Source organism: Rhyacophila brunnea, unplaced genomic scaffold (assembly GCF_057557595.1).
Source record: "Rhyacophila brunnea isolate RB1 unplaced genomic scaffold, BYU_Rbru_1.0 scaffold_2, whole genome shotgun sequence".
In the NCBI taxonomy this organism is placed as follows: domain Eukaryota; kingdom Metazoa; phylum Arthropoda; class Insecta; order Trichoptera; family Rhyacophilidae; genus Rhyacophila; species Rhyacophila brunnea.
This window is the reverse complement of record NW_028232859.1, coordinates 26,901,876-26,921,565: the sequence shown is the minus strand read 5'-3', so window position 1 is coordinate 26,921,565 and position 19,690 is coordinate 26,901,876. Positions and strand designations below refer to the sequence as shown.

General features: G+C 31.3%; 1 protein-coding gene across 1 annotated transcript in view; it reads left to right on the top strand.

Moving 5' to 3' along the window:
* LOC147072121 (exosome RNA helicase MTR4-like) overlaps positions 1–18,045 on the top strand; it is a 36,366-nt gene extending 18,321 nt beyond the window's left edge. Inside the window, exons 8-17 of the mRNA XM_085946886.1 lie at positions 1,184–1,374; positions 1,710–1,811; positions 5,464–5,740; positions 6,047–6,219; positions 7,775–7,948; positions 9,890–10,131; positions 10,628–10,864; positions 17,164–17,329; positions 17,434–17,596; positions 17,789–18,045. Of these exons, the coding sequence (XP_085803012.1) occupies positions 1,184–1,374; positions 1,710–1,811; positions 5,464–5,740; positions 6,047–6,219; positions 7,775–7,948; positions 9,890–10,131; positions 10,628–10,864; positions 17,164–17,329; positions 17,434–17,596; positions 17,789–17,946 (1,883 nt within the window). The 3' untranslated portion in view covers positions 17,947–18,045. The remainder of the gene's footprint in view (positions 1–1,183; positions 1,375–1,709; positions 1,812–5,463; positions 5,741–6,046; positions 6,220–7,774; positions 7,949–9,889; positions 10,132–10,627; positions 10,865–17,163; positions 17,330–17,433; positions 17,597–17,788) is intronic.
* The last annotated feature ends 1,645 nt before the right edge of the window (positions 18,046–19,690 follow it).

Below are 19,690 nucleotides of genomic sequence, written 5' to 3'. Positions count from 1 at the left end.
TAAGGCCATGCATTAGTTGAGGCACGGTCTAAAAAGATCGTTGCTAGGCGATGCGCGGACTGCGGGTCGCGGGTGCAAATGACACCTGTCAAACGAAATATTATTTTTCATATAAATCCAACATACGTTCATTTTATGTTCTGTTTATTGTTCTATTACTAACAATAATAATATATTCATTGACATGTTTTCTTTTTAAAGTAAATGGGTAACGTTTTTAGTCATCTTTACACGATTTTAGAATTAATTGACCCGTCGCCATCACGCAGCAAAGTGACGTGCTTACGACTCGAGATTCTCTCAGTGAATGGCAGCGAGTCCAAAATTTCGTCGCGCCTACAGTTGGAAATTATTTGGCGTTTCACTGATGCGTCACCTTAAACAAGACATGTAGCAGCCATTTACGTGTCCTTTCCTAGTATTTGGATATGTGGGTGCCAGTGGTGAAGGGTGGAGGCATGCTGTTGAGATCCAACATAAATAGTGCAAACTAAACTTTGTCAGTCATACTTATTCGTTTTGATTGAACTAAGAATACAAATAGCAGATGGTATCGGTTAATTCTTTATATTCAGTTGAACCTAGTATAAAGCAAACCATGATAGTAAAGGTGGACTGTGTGGAGATCCGCATAAAATAATGCACACCTCGTTGGTCATATTTATTTATTTTCAGTGAACTAATAATATGAATTACGGATAGTTTTTAAAATTCGGTTAAGTTTTCGATTAAACCAAACCATAATAGATAAAAAAAAATCCTTTATCTGTAAAATATTTAAAATTATGTATGCTTTAATGGCATAATTCTAGATTTTTATACATAGAAGACTATTTTTTATCTAATATCTGTTATGGTTTAATTTAGGTAGGGCTTAATTGAATTTAAAAATCTAACCAATACCATCTACAATTTGTATTAATTCTTAGTTCAATGAAAACAAATAAGTATGACTGACAAAGGCTTACTGTGCACTATTTATGTCTGATCTCCACAGCCTACATCCACCCTTCGTCACTGGTAGCGGTCAGTATAAAAAAGTCTATGCAATGCAAATTATTACAACGGTAGCTCAGTACATGTTGTGCAGTAAACGAATCAATTAATGTTATTTTGTCTGCTAAATATTCAACTTTTTCGGTGAACCTGATTTATTGATTCATATTTTCATTATTCTTTGCAGCTTCAGAAACAGTATTGGTGAATGAGGTATTTGAAAATGCTATAAATATTTTGACGGAGGATGAGAAAAAACTTCCTCAAATAGTCAGAATACTGCCGTTACTGAGAAGAGGTATCGCTTATCATCACAGCGGACTCCTTCCTCTCATAAAGGAAACGGTGGAAATACTTTTTGGTGAAGGACTTATTAAGGTGAACTATGTTTCATTATACTATATCCTGCCATCCACCATACCAAGTTTAAAAAACACCTTTCGCTTTCAAATCTTTGATATTTAGACCCAAGCTTTTGATGTTTCTGTGTTGTTAAAAACGATTTAAATGCAATATTACAAAACATAAATCAAGTTGGACAATCAAAAAAATGAAAATTGAAGCAGCATTACATATTAATATTATCAGTGAAATGGCTAGTAAGCATTATGACAATGGTGTATTTATTTTATTGAAAAAATATTATTTCTCTCTTAGTTAAATGCATTTTTGTCATATTTTAACACAACTCAATATATATTGTATATTTATAGGCTCTCTTTGCAACTGAGACATTCGCCATGGGCCTCAATATGCCTGCGAAAACAGTATTTTTTACAACTGTTAAAAAGTTTGATGGGGTGAATAGCAGATTTGTAAGTAATTATCAAATACTATTATTATCCTACGGCTTTTTCCGTTTTGACAAGCGATTGTGTGCCTTATTTGTCATGTCCGATAGATCCAAAAAAATCCGTTCCCTTGATATTCTTTTTTCAAACACTAGTATAAATATGAGAAATTTCCATTTGAATACGGTGATTTTTGATTATTTCCCAATAGGTTTCCGATTCGACACGCGACTTTATTTACCACATACTCGATTGAAAAAAAAAATCACATGTTTACCACACTGGATAGCGATATTTAATGTCGTCCATATAAAAAGATTGTAATATTAAAATGCATTTTTGACAAACTATTCTTAATCAGATCGATAGATACACATAAGTAGGTACTTTATTTTGTTTTTTCATGTTCCCGAGAGATTTTTATTGCTAATTTATTCATATGATCGTCTCAAAAATTATATCCCCTTGACCTAAAAATACATTTTTCGACATAATTTATTCATTATTTATGTTAATTACTTAATATTTTTAACATCTGTATAAACTAGTATGTTAAACAATCGTCATTTTTAACACTGTTCTTTAAATCAAAAGGAAATGATCTTATTATTAGGTAGGTAGCATAATAATAATTTTAAATCTATTTACACTTCATTTTGACTTCTCACAATTCCACCTCACTTTTTTATATACTCCAAAAATGTATCCCGATATAATAATTGAGCAAATTAAAATCAAATAAACGGTACAAGTCGGCTATGGGGATGCCAGTGGCAAACACATTTTGAAAGTAGCCGATATACTGGATTATTTGTTAGGTTGGGTTAGTTTAGGTTAGGTTAGGTTTTCATTCTTGAATTCATGAATTTTGCCAAAATCGGCTATGACAATTAGCGCGGTTCCCGCCTGGCTTCCCATAACCGACTTGTACCAAATAAACAATAACATCTATACGAATTCTCATTCTAATTTGTCATTTTTTCGCATTTTATTATCCGCGTGTCCAAATTCAAACTGACCATATAAAATTTACATACATAGTAATGTTTTTTTTTTGTATTGCTGTTCTGTTATTTTTTGAACCGATGAAAATTATATAAGTTTAATTAGCTAATATAACATAAAAATATTTAAAAGCCATTCAACAATAATTGGTGATGTAATATACATATTTAAATCATTATCATCCCGGTCCTATGTATTGTTATATTTATCAGAATTAGTGATATTATTTTTTTATTTATATCATCAACCTGGATCAATCCACTGCTGGATTAAGATTATCCCAACTTGATTCTACTCCTCTTGATCATATGAATTGCTATATTTATGTGATATTATATATCTGCCTATTTATATCGTCATTCATTATCATCACCAACCTGGATCAATCCACTGCTGGATGAAGGCTATCCCAAGATGATTCTAATCCTCTTGGTCATATGAATTGCTATATTTATCAGTTGGTGATATCATATACCTACCCATTTATATCATCATTATCATCATTAACCTGTATCAATCCACTGCTGGATGAAGGCCTCTTTAAGCTAATTGTATTCCTGTTGGTCATATGAATTGCTATCTTTATCTAAATTGCTGATATTATAATATCTACCTATTCATATTATCATTATCATCATCAACCTGGCTCGATTCACTGTTGGATGACGGTTATCCCAGCTTGATTCTACTCTTCTTGGTTAAATGAAAATTGTGATTTTATATACCTAATCATTTATATAGTCATTATTGTTATCAACCTGTATCAATCCACTGCTGGATGAAGGCTATTCAAACACATTCGCGGACACGACGTCTATAGACGTCGTATTTTGTGAGATGTGATATGACAGGACGTCCATAAACGTCCTGTACTGTGGAACGGAATACAACACGACGTTTTGGATTAAAACAATATGTTCCTTGCTACTTGTGTCACGGTGCGAAGATATTTCCATTAGATAGTGTCGTATCTTAAGGGCCCACATATGCCACATAGGTCAACATAGAGATTTTTTGGTATTTTCAGAGTGTAAATAAGCCTGGACAATCCTTAAACGTTGAAGAAAATATATTTATATAATTTTGAAGCCTTATTATTTCTATGTATTTATGTTAAACATGTTATGACTGCAAAAGTATTTTTATTACATAAACTAGTATTCTTTAAAACCTCTCCATCTAATGATTTAGAATATAGTCATATTTCAGTACATCCATGTGCTGTGGTTTTATATATTTTTTAAATTATTAATTTTTCAACGCATTCACAAAACCATTAGTAAAATTGTTGTTAACATTATATGGTAAAATATTTCCGGTAAAAAATTATATTTATAATAAGTGTGAATCTAAATCTGACATAGAATTAACAAGAATAAGGCATTTTGCTATTCAGAAAATGGACACGATTTACGATCATTCTAAGGATACTGATTATAAGCTATGTCTTTAACCATACAAATGTCATCAAATATCGTACGAATTATGATTGACTAGTAATAATTATCGATATAAATAAAAAGGATTTCAAGTTATACACATTTGTATTTTTATAAAAATCGATGTTTTTTAAAATAAATATAAAAAATATTAAAACGATGAATTAGTCAAAAATCTAAACGACGTAAAATTGAAAACTTAATAAACTAAATTTTAATAATAAATATGACCATAAAATATAATGTAATAATAAGATGTGACCCTGCAACGAATTCAAATTTTATTACATTTTTTTACAATCGTAAGTTTATCTTTAAATTTAAAAAAAAATAAAAATCTTTTTAATGTTTTCAGATACATATTAATTAATTAATACAGTTGAAATTGTACATTATCAAAAAAAATCTCAAATTGCAAGCTTCGAATTTTTCCGCTAGGTTCTCTGCTGGTGTGCCTCTCCCCCTTAAATTTATTGTTTATATTGCTAACCTTCTATTATGTAAATGGAACCTGTGGGAGATTAATATTCACGTTATATTGGATTGCTATTTGTGATAATCACATATCCATATAATCATATATTTCATTATATTCGAATGATTAAGATGCATAATTATTTATCATATTTAAATGCACGTGATTTAACGAAACATTTACATACCTACACGTCATATATTGTATCAAAATGGCAGTGGTAGCAATCTGTGATTGCTAGCTGTTCTGTCAGACCTAGCAGCCTGAGGTGGTGTCAGACGACATTCTGAATGCCAAACTCCAGTATAGACTAGGCATATGACCCCAAATTTATATTGGCAGTGACAACTTGCAAATCGTAAAACTAACAAATCAGCGAAATGTCAATTTGTCTGTCTGAGGTGAGTGAAAATCCATCCCGAAGGGAAAACTACGGCGCCGTCTATGCATACTTCACAATTTTATTACCCATGCCATAAAGACGCCAAGCTGTTTGCAACGCCTGGCGAAGCAGCTGGCTGTTGCCAGCTAGTTCTGCTAGTTGTTTTTAATATATCAGTTTATATATATTTGTCTTAATAGCAGTTTGTTTGAATACATACTCGACATACTATTTAGCATTGCCCAATGGAGTAAGTTAAAGGTATTCCCATTGATATTCCATTTTTGATAACATATGATTTCTCCTGCAATTATTTTGCATATCTAATATGAAACTCTTTGGAAGTCACGTCTGAATGCATTGTTTTATTTTTAGATATCATCAGGAGAATATATTCAAATGTCAGGAAGGGCCGGAAGAAGAGGTTTAGATGAGAAAGGGACAGTGATTTTGATGATAGATGAAGCCATTACACCAGAACAAGTTCAGCACATAATGATGGGGAAAACTGATCCCTTAAATTCAGCGTTTCATTTGACCTATAGTATGATACTAAATTTGTTCAGACAGGAAGAAATAAATCCAGAATATATGATTGACAAAAGTTTTCTAATTTTCCAAACTCGAGAAAAATTAAGAAATCTTTATTCTGGTAAGACTTTTTTTTTTCAGATTTCAGCTTTTTTTCATGTGTGGTAACTTATATCAATTACATTTTTCAATTAAATATGGCTTGTGTATTTATCAATTTGTAATGTTTCAGGATGTGTATATTGTATGATAATTATTGTAACAAGAAGTACTGTTAAAAATGTGTAATTGCATTGGCTGTAAAAATCAGTCAAATCTATTTATTACATCATAATCATCAGCAAGGGCTGTTTCACTGCTGGATGGAGGCCTTCCCCAACTTATTCTTCTCTAATATACTAATTGTGAACTATAAATTGATTTTTAGTACTGAAAAAACAACAAGAGAAATATCATTCCACTTTCATAAAGAATGAATCCCAAATTATGGAATTACATGAAACAAAGCAAAAAGTAAAACATGCTCATGAGTGTATACGTCCGTATATTGTTGATCCAAAATATGTCATGAAGTTTTTACACCAAGGTAGATTAATTAAGGTACACATTCAAATTTTTCGACTTATTTTTTGTTAACTAGTTAAATTGGGTAAATACATAAGGGTGGAGTGAAATTCGGCTCATGTATACAATATCAAATGTACACGATAATAAAAACGCCCAACCCTGATGTCATCTCGGTTCCTAAAATTTAATTCGATAGCCAAGTTTGTAGAATGATGTCAGATTCTTGTGGCAGTGCAGGCGACTCATTCAGGTGTTGATATCGTTACTTTCAAGTGACACCAACACCGTTCCTAAGTGATTTCGTCGTAGTTACAATGCAACAAGAATCTGTCCGTCCTATAAATTATATGTACAGAGTAATATATGAAAAAAAGATTGATTCACTATGCAGGTTAAAGTCGCACAGTAAGCAATTAAAGTAATATTTCCTGATTTGTAAAAATTATTTATTATATTCATACGAAACTATTGCATGTAGCGTTGTTTAAACATTATATATATATGAACACATAATGTGTGAACCTGCATTTAATCATTTATTACTATGTGTATTTTGTAACCATTGAACAAATTAAATTATACAATTCCATCACGTTCCAATTCCAACATATTCATGATCAGTTACTGTAAATATTTACTAAAATTGGAGGACCCTAATTTATTTAAATTATTGTAGAACTCCCTGCATGGCTTATAAATAAATTGGTTATGTCTGTACAATTCGGATACTTTGGAAAGTTATATGATGAAAATGTAAAAAATTGAATTAAAACAGATCATCCCTCCATCTGTGTATGGACGAGTTATGTAGGGTATACAGGTTGCTTTTTATGTACCATACCGATTTTGTTTTTGAATATCTCGTAAAAAACGTTTTCATGATTATTTTATGGACCTTATATTCTTGGAAATAGTTGACAAACGGCTGCCTCTGGCTGCTGCACTAATACACCACATTTTTCTGTACATTTTCGCATATTTCTTGAGGAAATTATTGTTTATTTGCATAGACCCGTTAATTTAAGTAACCCCACCCCAATGAAAATAATCTGGCACTAAATCAGGTGAACGAGGTGATGACCAGTTGATGTCACAAGATTTCATCCAGAAAATGGATTATGAAAATTTCCCTAGCAATTCGAGGTCATTTATGAATTAATCTTTGGTTTTCCGTTCACCATAACCAACCATTTGCTTTGTTAATTCAATGTTTACGGTGCGGACTAAATTGTGTTTTTGCTAATTGATTTTCAAATGCAAATAACACCTTTATTACAAAACTAATTAAAAGGGCCCGTAAGCATTGAATTTTAATAGATCTACTCTGGTCGAAATGAACTTTCAAATTGTGGTATCTATTTTTTGATAAATGTTTTTAATAACCATTATGCATTGTTGCAATGTGAACTTTTCCACAATAAATTGGCAGCATCTGAACTATACACCAGTCAAATAACTATTGATTGCAGTACTGTCAATAATAATAACAGCATAAAATAAACCAGTACGGTACATAAAAAACACCCATTATAAGATTTAATTGAGTATTTTTTTCATCCATTTGTTGATTATTTTTATCTTTTTAAAGATTAAAAATGAGACTGATGAATACGACTGGGGAATAATTGTCAGCTGTCAAAGATACAAAAAGATTTATAAGTCTATCTTTCCCAAAATTAAACTTGAAGTTATGCTGCACGTAACCCGTGGAGAAGTTAAAGATGGTGACATACTGCCAAAACCTTATGTCAAAGGCAAGAAGGTACCTACTGATTTGTTGTTACTGAATCAAATTTTAGGGTCCATGGATATTTAGATATAAGTGCGACTATAGAATGACATTCACAGGCATGGCTTATGTAATTATTTATGCAAAAAGAATAAAATTAATAGCAGTTTTTTCTTAGTTGGTGATTTTCTAAATAATTATTGTGTAATATAGTATGTATGTACATGTTCTCAATTTAGAGTCTTTTTATCCAGTTATCAGGAACCTCATAATGTTTGCTTAACCCATTGAAGACAGATTAAAATGGGAAAAATTTTGGACCAACAGCCAGATTTAATTTTGTAGTAAGTGTTGTAATTACGAAAACAACTACAACTTTTATATTATATGATTAATTTTAATATTTATTCAAAACTTGTGTTAGTATTGAAACAATTCATCTTTTTAACCTGGCCGCCGCGTAAGTTTCAATATGAAAGAAGTCCCGTCTGCGGTACATTTTTTCTAAATGTTATTCTTCACTGTATTATAATAAATACGGCAGTTATAAATGATTGGTCTGACATTTATTGACTTCAAACCCATAAAGATTGCTGTGACACACATAAAATAGGAATTAATTGGCCTATGCACTTCAAAATACGCGAACAAATATTTTACTAACAAACTTCTTACTGAAATCATTTATCTGCCATGATGCTTGAATGAATTGGAACTCTGCGCCGCACTGCCCAATACGTGTTAATTTCATACTACAAATAAATAAACCACACCCTTGAATTTTTAAACATATGCCCCATTATAGTTAGGAATGCACATTAATTATTTTTGACACATTTAACATTTAAATCTTAAGTTTTAAGACTATTTTTTACAAAACACATAAAACAGTTTTAAAAATGTTTTGCCGAGTGGTATATTTTTAGCATGGGCTCAAACATAATCTTACATCACAATCTAGGCAAACATAATGGGAAAGTGTTTGTTTTTTTTCTTCGAATTGCCACATACATGATATCGACATCGAAGCTTATCAGTATTTATAGTCGGCAGAAGTATGTAGCTCTGGTAAATGTCGTGTCGCAGCTTTTGGCAATAGTCTAATAATTGGACTATCGCTTGTTGGTCTAGGCTGAGGTGTATTTGAAGGGTTCACTTTATATTTATCCACTAATTGTTTAATCACAGTAAGCTGAAACTCAGCCAATGTTTGTTTACGTTGTGTTATAAATTTCGACAAAAATTTTGAAATGTTTTTAAAAAGTTTTTCTACGGTAACAATAAACACAAGTAATTAAAACCACACATACACATCAGTTTAAAATTTCACTCAAAGTAGGGACACAACAGTACATAAATAGCGATATAAATGGCTTACCTCACAGACGTCGTAAAATCGTGCGCTATTTCAAATCGAAATGCGCGTGCCAGCAAAACTCGATCGATCGCAAGATCGATATTTATGAAATTAAAACAAAATATTTCCAAAAAAGTTATGTAGGTGGGCAGTAGGCGGATGAATCAGGTTATTTTTTAATAAAATGCTCAGTGCCGTATGAAAAATATTTCTTGCCTTATCGACAGGTCAAGGTTTGCGTATCTGAATGCTATACAGTTGCGCATTTGTTACGTACTAGCTCTATCCTACTGGAATACGGTCGCGGCAATCGGGTTAAATATGTAGGTAAATTTGTAGGGTTTCAAGAAATATCTAAATGTAAAAAATAAAATATTTTTACCAAGGACAAGCGGCGTCAAATTGACGCCGATTGTCCAAAATCACTTGGTCAACAGCAGCGCCAATTGTCTCCAATGGGTTAAATATTTGCTACTTTAAATGTACCTACATAGGTATATAATATTATGGTTGTACGTAATATCCTATGCTGAAATTATAAATTTAATTTGATTTGACTAATTCATAGTTTTTTTTGTGTTTTTATCTCATTACATTATTGTCAACTGTTTTATTAGAATGGCTACATCGGTATATTTCCTGTGGATCACAAACTTATCTATCAAATAAGCAATGAAGTTGTACATCTCCCTATTAGTACAAAGCGTGGTCGAAGAGAAAAAGCTTTCTTGACTGTATTACGACAATTGAATCATGCCTATCCTGAAGGACTTCCCTTATTGCATCCCATAAATGATATGGGACTAAGGGACCCCAAATTACCAGGCCTGTTAAAAAATATTAGCAATTATGAGCGTTTGTAAGTTAATTTCTATTATATTTTTAATATGATATAATTTTATATAAAGTTACTTATGCGGACAACAAATTTACATCATTACATCTTACTGTTTACGTAACTTCTCAATATTTTATGGCACTACATCATATCATTCAAATAAATCATCATGCCAATACTATAATACTAACCATGAATATAAAATTGTACATACAGGTAATTCCTCGTTGATTGTGGGGATATATTTTGGACACAGTTGCGATATGTGAAATTTAGCATTTGATGAGAGATTTAAAAAACAATTTAAAATATGAAAACCAAATAATAATATAGTCGTAAATAAAATTATTTGTCGAAATGGGAAAAACAAATATTAAAAATCTTAGGATATAACGGGGTCGCGATGAACGAGGTTTACCTGTATTTATGTTTTTTTAAAAAAAGTTTAAATTATGTGAGTCTTAATAATTATTCTTACTGGTAAATTTGATGTGTTCTTTTACTTTTTTGTTTTAAGATTGCACAACCATCCCTTGTATGATTCTCCTGATTGCAATGATTTATGTCTGGAATATGAGTTTAAAGGGAACTTATTGAATGACATAAATGATACTAAAAGGGAAATTCAGGCAGCTAAAAGTTTATTGAAAATGGATGAACTATTGTCCCGCAAGAACATTCTTCGAACTCTGGGTTACTGTAATGAAACTGATGTTATCAATATAAAAGGCAGAGTTGCTTGTGAACTCAGCAGGTGAGTCAAGTCCAGCATAAACAATGTGATATCTACTTAAGGCTATACTTCAGCTGGGGCACGGTCTAAAACGATCGTGACTACGCGACGCGAAGATTGTGCAAATGACGCGTGCAAAACAAAACATAATTTGTCATAAAAAGTCAACATGCATCCATTTAATGTTATGTTTATTGTTCTATTACTAATAATAATAATATATTCATTGACATGTTTTCTTTTTCAAGTAAATGGGTAACGTTTTTTAGTCATCTTTACACGATTTAAGAATTAATTCCCCCGTTGCCATCACAAAACAAATTGACATGTTCACAGCCCGACTTGTGCTGTCCGATTGCCAGCTAGTCCGAAATTTCGTCGCACCTATAGTTGAAAATTATTTGCCGTTTCACTGAAGTACCGTCTTAATAGCTATTTTACTGTAATTTATTAACAAATCATCCACATTTTGACACAGTGATTGTTCAAATTTTTTTGATGTTTACAGCTGTATCGGGATATTTTCAAACAATTCTTAGGACCTATAGGATAACTCCGAATGAAAATACCATTACAGGTATTCGTTAAAACATACAGAAGTATCTATCAATCGATATATCTATCAATCTCTAAAATATTAATATTATACTTCTAGCAAAAATATCTAAGTAGGGGAGAACGGGGATAATAGAAACAAGGGACGATAGAAACAGCGGCCATAGCAGCCGATTCACATGTCCGAATCACGTGAGAGTTTGCCAAACATTGTGTCATTGGGAGCTTCTGCCGCTCAGCAGTCGTCCGTCGAGCGCAGTCCAGAGCGGACCTGTATACCTCGCAAAAACGTTATTCCCACCATTAAAGTAATATTTTGCGTTAATCGAAAAAGTGTGACTGAAGATACAAAAATGTTAGTCAGATGATTTCAATTATATTAACATATTTATTTGTCTATTAACTCTAGGTGGAATGCAATTATGCAATTGATCGTTGTTTACAAAATAATTAATGGTTTTAAAAAAAAATGGTGCGGGGACAATAGAAACAATCTAAGGTGGGGACGTTAGAAACATATTTATACTGTTAGTCCAGTGCATCGATTGTCATGGTTGGTCACACAAGGCATGCACTAAACAAAAATTTAACTATACATGTCACAATTGCTTATCAGAATCAATTTTTACTATTACTTATATTTTACTATTACTTTTTAGTCTCGTTACTATTACTTACCAACTACCTACTTACTTTAATATTACTTATTGTGTTGCAATTTTTTTTTTTTTTTTCAATGTTTACTATAATTTACAATAAAAGTAATTAAATAAATCTGTTTCCTTATTATTAGCACTAAAGACGCCATAGAATCTAAGTACTGTTTCAATTGTCCCCAGTATGTGTTTCAATTGTCCCAGGCATGGGGACAATTGAAACACGTTCCCAATCTTCACTGTTTTTGTAATATCTCTTTGATCCATGGTTGTAGACCATATATAAAAATAAACACAGAAACTAGAATAGATATGACATCAATATCTTACTTAAAATTATTGAAGTTTAAAATATGTAAGGAGAAAAAAATTCTAAAACCTAGTGTTTCAATTGTCCCCGGTCTCCCCTACACCCTGGTTCTCTTTTTGCACGGGGGATACGTTCCAGAGTCTATTGTGCAAAATACTTTAAGAAAAAAGATTAGGTGCACATAAAAATGGGAGATAAGTTCCATTAGTTAAAATCAATTCAAAAATATATTGAATTTGTTTTTTATTTATAGGTATAAGTATAAAAATAGTCTCTTAAGTTACATACATAAAAAGTAATAAATTGACATGGTTTGACGATTTAAATTAAATTTAATACAAGAAAATATATTCATTCAGTGTTGCTACTTAACAATAAACTGATTTTCACTGACATCAGTCATAATCTTGCACCTATGGACCAACAATCCCTCTAATTTTTCAATTGTGTGTGCGGATCATCAACGCATCTGAGCAGTGGCGTAACTAAAGTTGATGTCACCCGGTGCGGTAAATTTACACCCCCCCCCCCCCCAAAAAACACACCAAACACACACATACAATTTTTCATTAAAACTTATATTTTTAACCAATTTATTAATTTTAGTGATTTTATATTGTCGTTTGGGCAATACCTGTTAACTGCTTTTTTGGCAATTTTATGTTAAGAGCCTGTCCACATGGCGCATTTTTACGCGCGAGTGACAAATCGCGCGTTCTCCAGGTACATGTGACCCAATTCAGCTGTTCACAAGCGCTCCCGCGTTATGACTCTCGCGCATCGATCGCCTGCAAACGCCAGACTTGCACAATCGCAGCGTTTACAGCCATTACAAAATGAAATACGACCGCTTGGCGCTCGAACGCGAGACTTTTTATTGCTACTCCCAAATAAATTACGTCATCTAGGTTGTAAAGTGCGGAGAATAGGTGTTGGAAGTAATCGCGAAATACAAAATCTCATAGAAACCGACTAACACCATCGAGTTGTTGTGCTTTTTTTTACACTCGCATTTGTTTTTTTATGCTGGTTCAAAAATGAATTACGTCACCTATTGTTTCAAACACGCAAACTACGCCGTATCTGGACGGAAGACATTTCTGGTTCTCGAGCGTAAATCGCGATGGGAATCGCGCCATGTGGACAGGCTCTAAGAGTAAAAATTGGGTAACTATAGTATTATTTTCCATTTGGTAAGAACTTGATATCTGCATTTCATTTGAAAATGTTCAAAACGCTATAGTTATAATATGATGATATGTGAACAAACACCAGCGGTTAGTTTGGCCAAATACCAAATGACCATGACCAAATGAGGCGTAGAGTTACAAAACCCGCTCTGGGCGATTTTTCAAAAAAAATAGTTATGAATGTACGCAGGAGCTCTTTCGTAAGACCTATCTTCTGTTCTAGGTGAGAGTTTTAAATCCCTCTCTGTTTCTTCAAAAAATCAAAATAAATATCGAGGAGACTGACTAAACCCGCTCTTAAAATAAATTTGTTCTGGTAAAACCCTCTGCATAACCGGCCAATCAGACGCCGCGATTTAAATAATGACTCTTCACGAATCCTTTAATCTCCATACAAACCGTCAAACCGTTTTCTCGTGCGCGTCATAATTTTGCTTCAATTATTTTACTATTTTTTACTTTTAATAATGAATGTTTCAATAGTTAGTGTGACGGAATCGCAACAAGAACAATCAAGGAAGCGTTTGAAAAATTCAGCTGCTTGGAAATATAGCCTGTTACGCCAAGAAACGTATTTAAAAATTGACTATATTTTGCTGTATTGTCATGAATAACCCAGTGGTGGCTCATATTATTTTCTAGTTTTACGTGTATTTTTTGTTGTCATTTATATTTAATATTCTGTGCGAAATAATAAAATATCATAAGGTTCTTACACGTTTTTATCAATATTTGGTTTGTGTCAAAAATATAATTAAAGGAAAACTATTTTCTGTCGGAGAAATGCATTTTGTTTGATAATTTGTACTATACAAATGATAGATTTAGTAGGTTATGTTACGTTAGGTTAGTTTTTTCATCTCCCTTGATAAAAAATGACATTCCTTATCATTATCTCCACGGGACAAGTTTTTTTTCGTCATAAAATTGTATCATTCGTTAATATGAACGATAATGAATTTTAATTCAAATATGTTTATTAATTTGTAGATTAGCTTAGTTGTAATAACGACACATAGTTAACAATGCTGTGCTATCTTGTAGAAATACCGTTACTTTTATAATACGTTTTTGCAATAAATTTCAGAAATTCCACGTTTACTATTATTTGTATATAAAAAGTAGCAGGAACAACAGAATATAGGTAATAAATATTTATGTGGGAAAATAAGTAAGCTCATACTTCACGACTTTTGTTTATCGGATTTGGTTTCTGAATTAAATGCTATAAAATATCTAATATACCTAAGTAGATTATGAATAATATAGCTTAAAAATATTATCATTTTATTTTTACATTTAATAAATAGGTTGGTAGGTAATGGTGGGTTTCCCACAGACATGGAATTTGGGGACACAGGTAATACAGGGATTAGTTAGGTAAAGGCCGGTACTTAAGTCCGCTGGGTTTTTTTATTTATGCTATTGATATTATTAAAAAATATGTTATTGTTATTTCAAATTATCTTATAATTACCTTTTAAGGGTTTAAAAATATCTTTCTGATTCAAAATATGGTCATTAATATTAAAATTATTAAGAATTATTAGGGCACTTATATAATTGAGCCCTTGCCCGGAATAACGTTGTATCCAACAATATTTTTGTTTTGAGAAAAATGGAAAAAATTAAACCAGTTATGTTTTGTTACATTTTATATTTTAAACACAATAAACATACAATTATTAAGAGTTTTAAATGTAAAGTTGTGAAGAAAGGCAATTAGATTTGGATTTATTAAAAAAAAATATAGTAAATTAGTGGAAAAATGTTGTATATGAAAATTTCACATACAACATTATTCCGCAAAATGTATTTTATTCATTCTGCTTCACTCAATAGTGTCTTTAAAAAGGCAGCATGCTCATCTTACATGAATTCACACATGTCATTGAGGTTTTTGAGCTTAGAATTATCTTTGTCTGCTTTCTGAACATAGCGTCCGACATTCGACTCTCAATACATGAGACGAGATGATGACTTTGTCCATTGTGATTCAGTAACCTGAATGCTAATTGAATATTTGTCTTTATATTAAAATAGAGAACATATCCGGGATTAAATTTTTTTTGGCACATACGAGACCTTGCAAAATAGAACTAGGAACGATTAAAAAAATTGAAACGGTATTAGATTAAGTTACAATATATAGAGCACTACAATGCCAGCATTATTATCAAACAACATTTCCAATAACAATATGGATAAATCAATTGAATACAATCGATTAACGTTCGACATATTAATAATATGTCGAACGTAATAATTTTATTCATGAGATCAACAGAACTGTCAAATGGTATACAACATTATTCCACAAAACTGTTTCGACGGGTAAATTGCAGGCTTAATAATATTTTTTCTGGATAAATACTCTTTTCCTACATCCTTCAGCTTCCTAGCTTTGATATTTGTCCAGTTTAAAACATTAGATGTCCGTTTTCTTCCTTTATTCAAGTGAATTATACCACTCTCCGTGATATTGACGGACGGCGACGCCATTTTGACAATAACATATACAACGTTCTTCCACAAACCAATAACTTTAAAATGCTGCCACAAGCCTAAATATTTTTTCTTTGCCATACTACCTACCTTAAACGATGCATAAAAACATACCCAACATTATTCCATCAATAACTCAACATTGACAATTTTGTTGGATACAACATTATTCCGGGCAACGGCTCAATTATAAAAGATTAGTTACCTATTAATAAACAAATAATTTGCATGGTATGTAGGTAATAAGTAATTGTCTCCAGAAAAAGTAACATTTTTTGATAATGGTTTTTTTTTGTTTATTATAGAATAAAAATAAGTACATGACATTAACATATTAAAATTAAAAAGTTTCACAAAGGCAATTTGACATAGTAAAAAGTAGGCACTATTCAACTAAATAACTATTTTTTTAAATCTAAAAAAAAATATTTTCAAGACAAGTAAATATCACTATTTAAAAAAAATATTACATACCAATATAACAGCTAAATATGTAGGTACAATGCGAAAAATATACAGCTACCATTAGGTAAGAATGGCTATAAAATATTTTCTAGACAAAGTAAATTCGAAAATATATTACATAATTAAAATAAATACGGACCGCTACTATGTAAAAATCCAATAAACCATCAACAATTAAATACCTATAGCCCTGAAACATGTGAGTTATTGTTTTTCCTTTGAGTGGAGTGCAGTTGTGCCTCTGATGATATACCGCTGTGCCGGTCATAAAATGTCAGGATTATTTTTATTACCTTCATAAAATAAGTAATTTTTGGTGTTTTAAGAAAAGTCTATCACAATTTTCAATGACTGGCTCATGAAATAGTGAACTTCATTAGGGTTTATTGAATATTTTCATATGCCAGAACTCTGAAAACATTTTGAATTACGAAGTTCGAATTAAAGGTATGGTTTTATATGAAAATAGTGTTCACGAAAATTTTGAATTACGGCGAATTTCGAATTATCAGTGTTCTTACTAACGAGGTTTTACTGTACTACTTAAACGGCAATTCTTTTATTGTGAATTTAAATAATCTTAAAATACAGACATTTTCTATAAAATGCTTTTAAAACAAACATATCTTTTAATTTCAGTGCTGATGAACTAGTGTTGACTGAACTTATTTTTAGTGGAGCATTTACAAAACTATCTCCCGACTTATGTGTTGCTATTGCTAGTTGTTTTGTATGCGCTGAATACGATACTGATGTTCGGCCTATACATAACATTCTAATACAGGAGACTATGCTAACAATTCGGGTAATTATCATTAATTATATTTCTCAGATTTTTTATCAGTTTGCATGTTTTCGCTAGTTACCCTCAATACTAAATTAATTTAATAATATTTTTAAATTTTTCAGCGTACTGCCATGTCAATTGGAGATGTAGCATTGGAAGCAAAAGTTATTATCAGTAAAGAGGAATATATAGATTCGTTCCAAACGAACTTGATTGAAATTATAATTGCTTGGTGTAGAGGTGCATCATTTTTAGAAATCTGTAAAATGACCGAAATCTATGAAGGTAAAATTTCTTGTTTATTCTATCGTATTATCTGGTTCAAATGGGTTACAGAAGAAAGTTTTAGACCAGAGAATTACTGGTTTACTGTCAGAATTTTTAATTCTTTTAAGGTTTCGGCTCCGTGTTCGGTTTAGTCGAATGGATAAATTAAATTGAATGCATATATGTATAAATATTCACACTCTGTTTCAGGTTCTATTATTCGTTACATGCGTATGTTGGAAGAAGTACTATGTGAACTCTGTAGAGCATCAAAAAACATTGGAAATACCGATCTGGAAAATCGATTCAGTGAAGGAATAAGACTTCTTAAACGTGGTGTTGCATTTGCTGGAAGTTTATATCTCTAAGTATATTATATCTACAACTGCAATAAATAATATTTTTTTATATGAATAATCATTTTTCGTACCGAGGGATAATTAAATTAATACGAAATATGTTAATAATGTTTTTTATTTAATCTAAAACAAATAACATAACATTACTCCGATGATGAAAATACATCCACAAGAAAGACATGGATAGAAATTTATTATCATTTATCGAAGCGCCAAAATCTGTCATTCACATTTTTTTTCAAAAATCTTGTTTTGGACCAGGTCTAATATTAAATGAATCGATCCATCGGTTTATTTCATTTCTGAAACAAGTGGTTATTACCACATTCCCTATTTAAAATTGAAAGAAGTGAAGACAATGTCGTCTAAATCCGTCGACCGTGGGGGTCAATCGACATTTCTTGAGACAATTTTTTGTGGAAACAGATCTCTCAATAATGCCATTGTAACATTGGCTGTATGTGAAGTGGAACCACATTCATCAAGCCCAAACCATTCAATTCTGTTCTCAAAAAGTTGTCAATCATGTTACGATAACGTTCTCCATTAAGGTGATGTCTCTAGGTAAAGTTGTTATTGAAAAATAGCTTGAAAAGTTTATTAATCGGTAAATATATATTCAAAAGTAATGAGAAAAATAAAATAAAAAATTAAAAAGTATCGGGGAGCTCTGTATTCCAAAAATACGTTTCAAATTTGGTACATTTATATCGGGTGGCAAGAATGAATGACGTGAGTTTTATTATCAAAATTACGATAAAAATGTACGAAAATCTATTACCTAGGGAAACGCTAAACGGTAATTGGAATTTATTATATCCTTATATCTTTTTTTTCAAATTTAAAAAACATCGATTTAGAGGTTAGAAAGCATGTAATTAAAATCGAAAAATCTCGGTTTAGACGTAATAAACGACGAAAAACGCTTAGCGTTTCTATTAAAAATATTATTTATTAATTTTTAGGGGAAATATTTAAATTTAATCTTGTATTTTTGTATATTAACTAATCGATTGTATATCAAATTAATATTTGACAAGACTTGATCGTCATGTGCTGCTAACGCGGAAATAAATCGAACCATTTTTGAAACAATACCTACATAGATTTAAAACATACACACACACACATTCATTGAAAATAAAGGTTAGTCAGGTACGAAGGCAAGCACTCTGTTAATTTTGCTCTGTCCATAATAATATTTTCTGTTTGCGATATTGGAGCATAATATGTCACAATGGACGATCATATATCAACCTCCACTTTTTTAAATAGTGTTGTGTAATTATTTCAGATATTTACTACGGTTTTGATGTACCTACCTTTTATAAAGCGATTTTACAATAAATATAGTTTCATAATAATATAAAGAAAACATACGAGCGAAAATGCCTAATATACTTATGACACATATCAAATTTAATCTTTGTCAAGTGACTGTACAATTTCTCTCTATTTATGTTAAGTGTTTAAAATGTTATAAGTAAATAATATTCGTCTATTCACGTGGTAGTCGCGAAAATTATGAACAATATACAATGTTAAAAATAATAAGAATTGTTAAAATTTCTAGTCACAATATTATTCAAAGACAAATTAACCCGATCAAAACAGCCTCGACAAACTTCCACTTCACTAACTTTTGTTCTATATGTTTATCCTGGATACAGCGGCAAACACATTTTGAAAATAGCCGATATACTGGATTATTTGTTAGTTTGGGTTAGTTTAGGTTAGGTTAGGTAATCCTTAC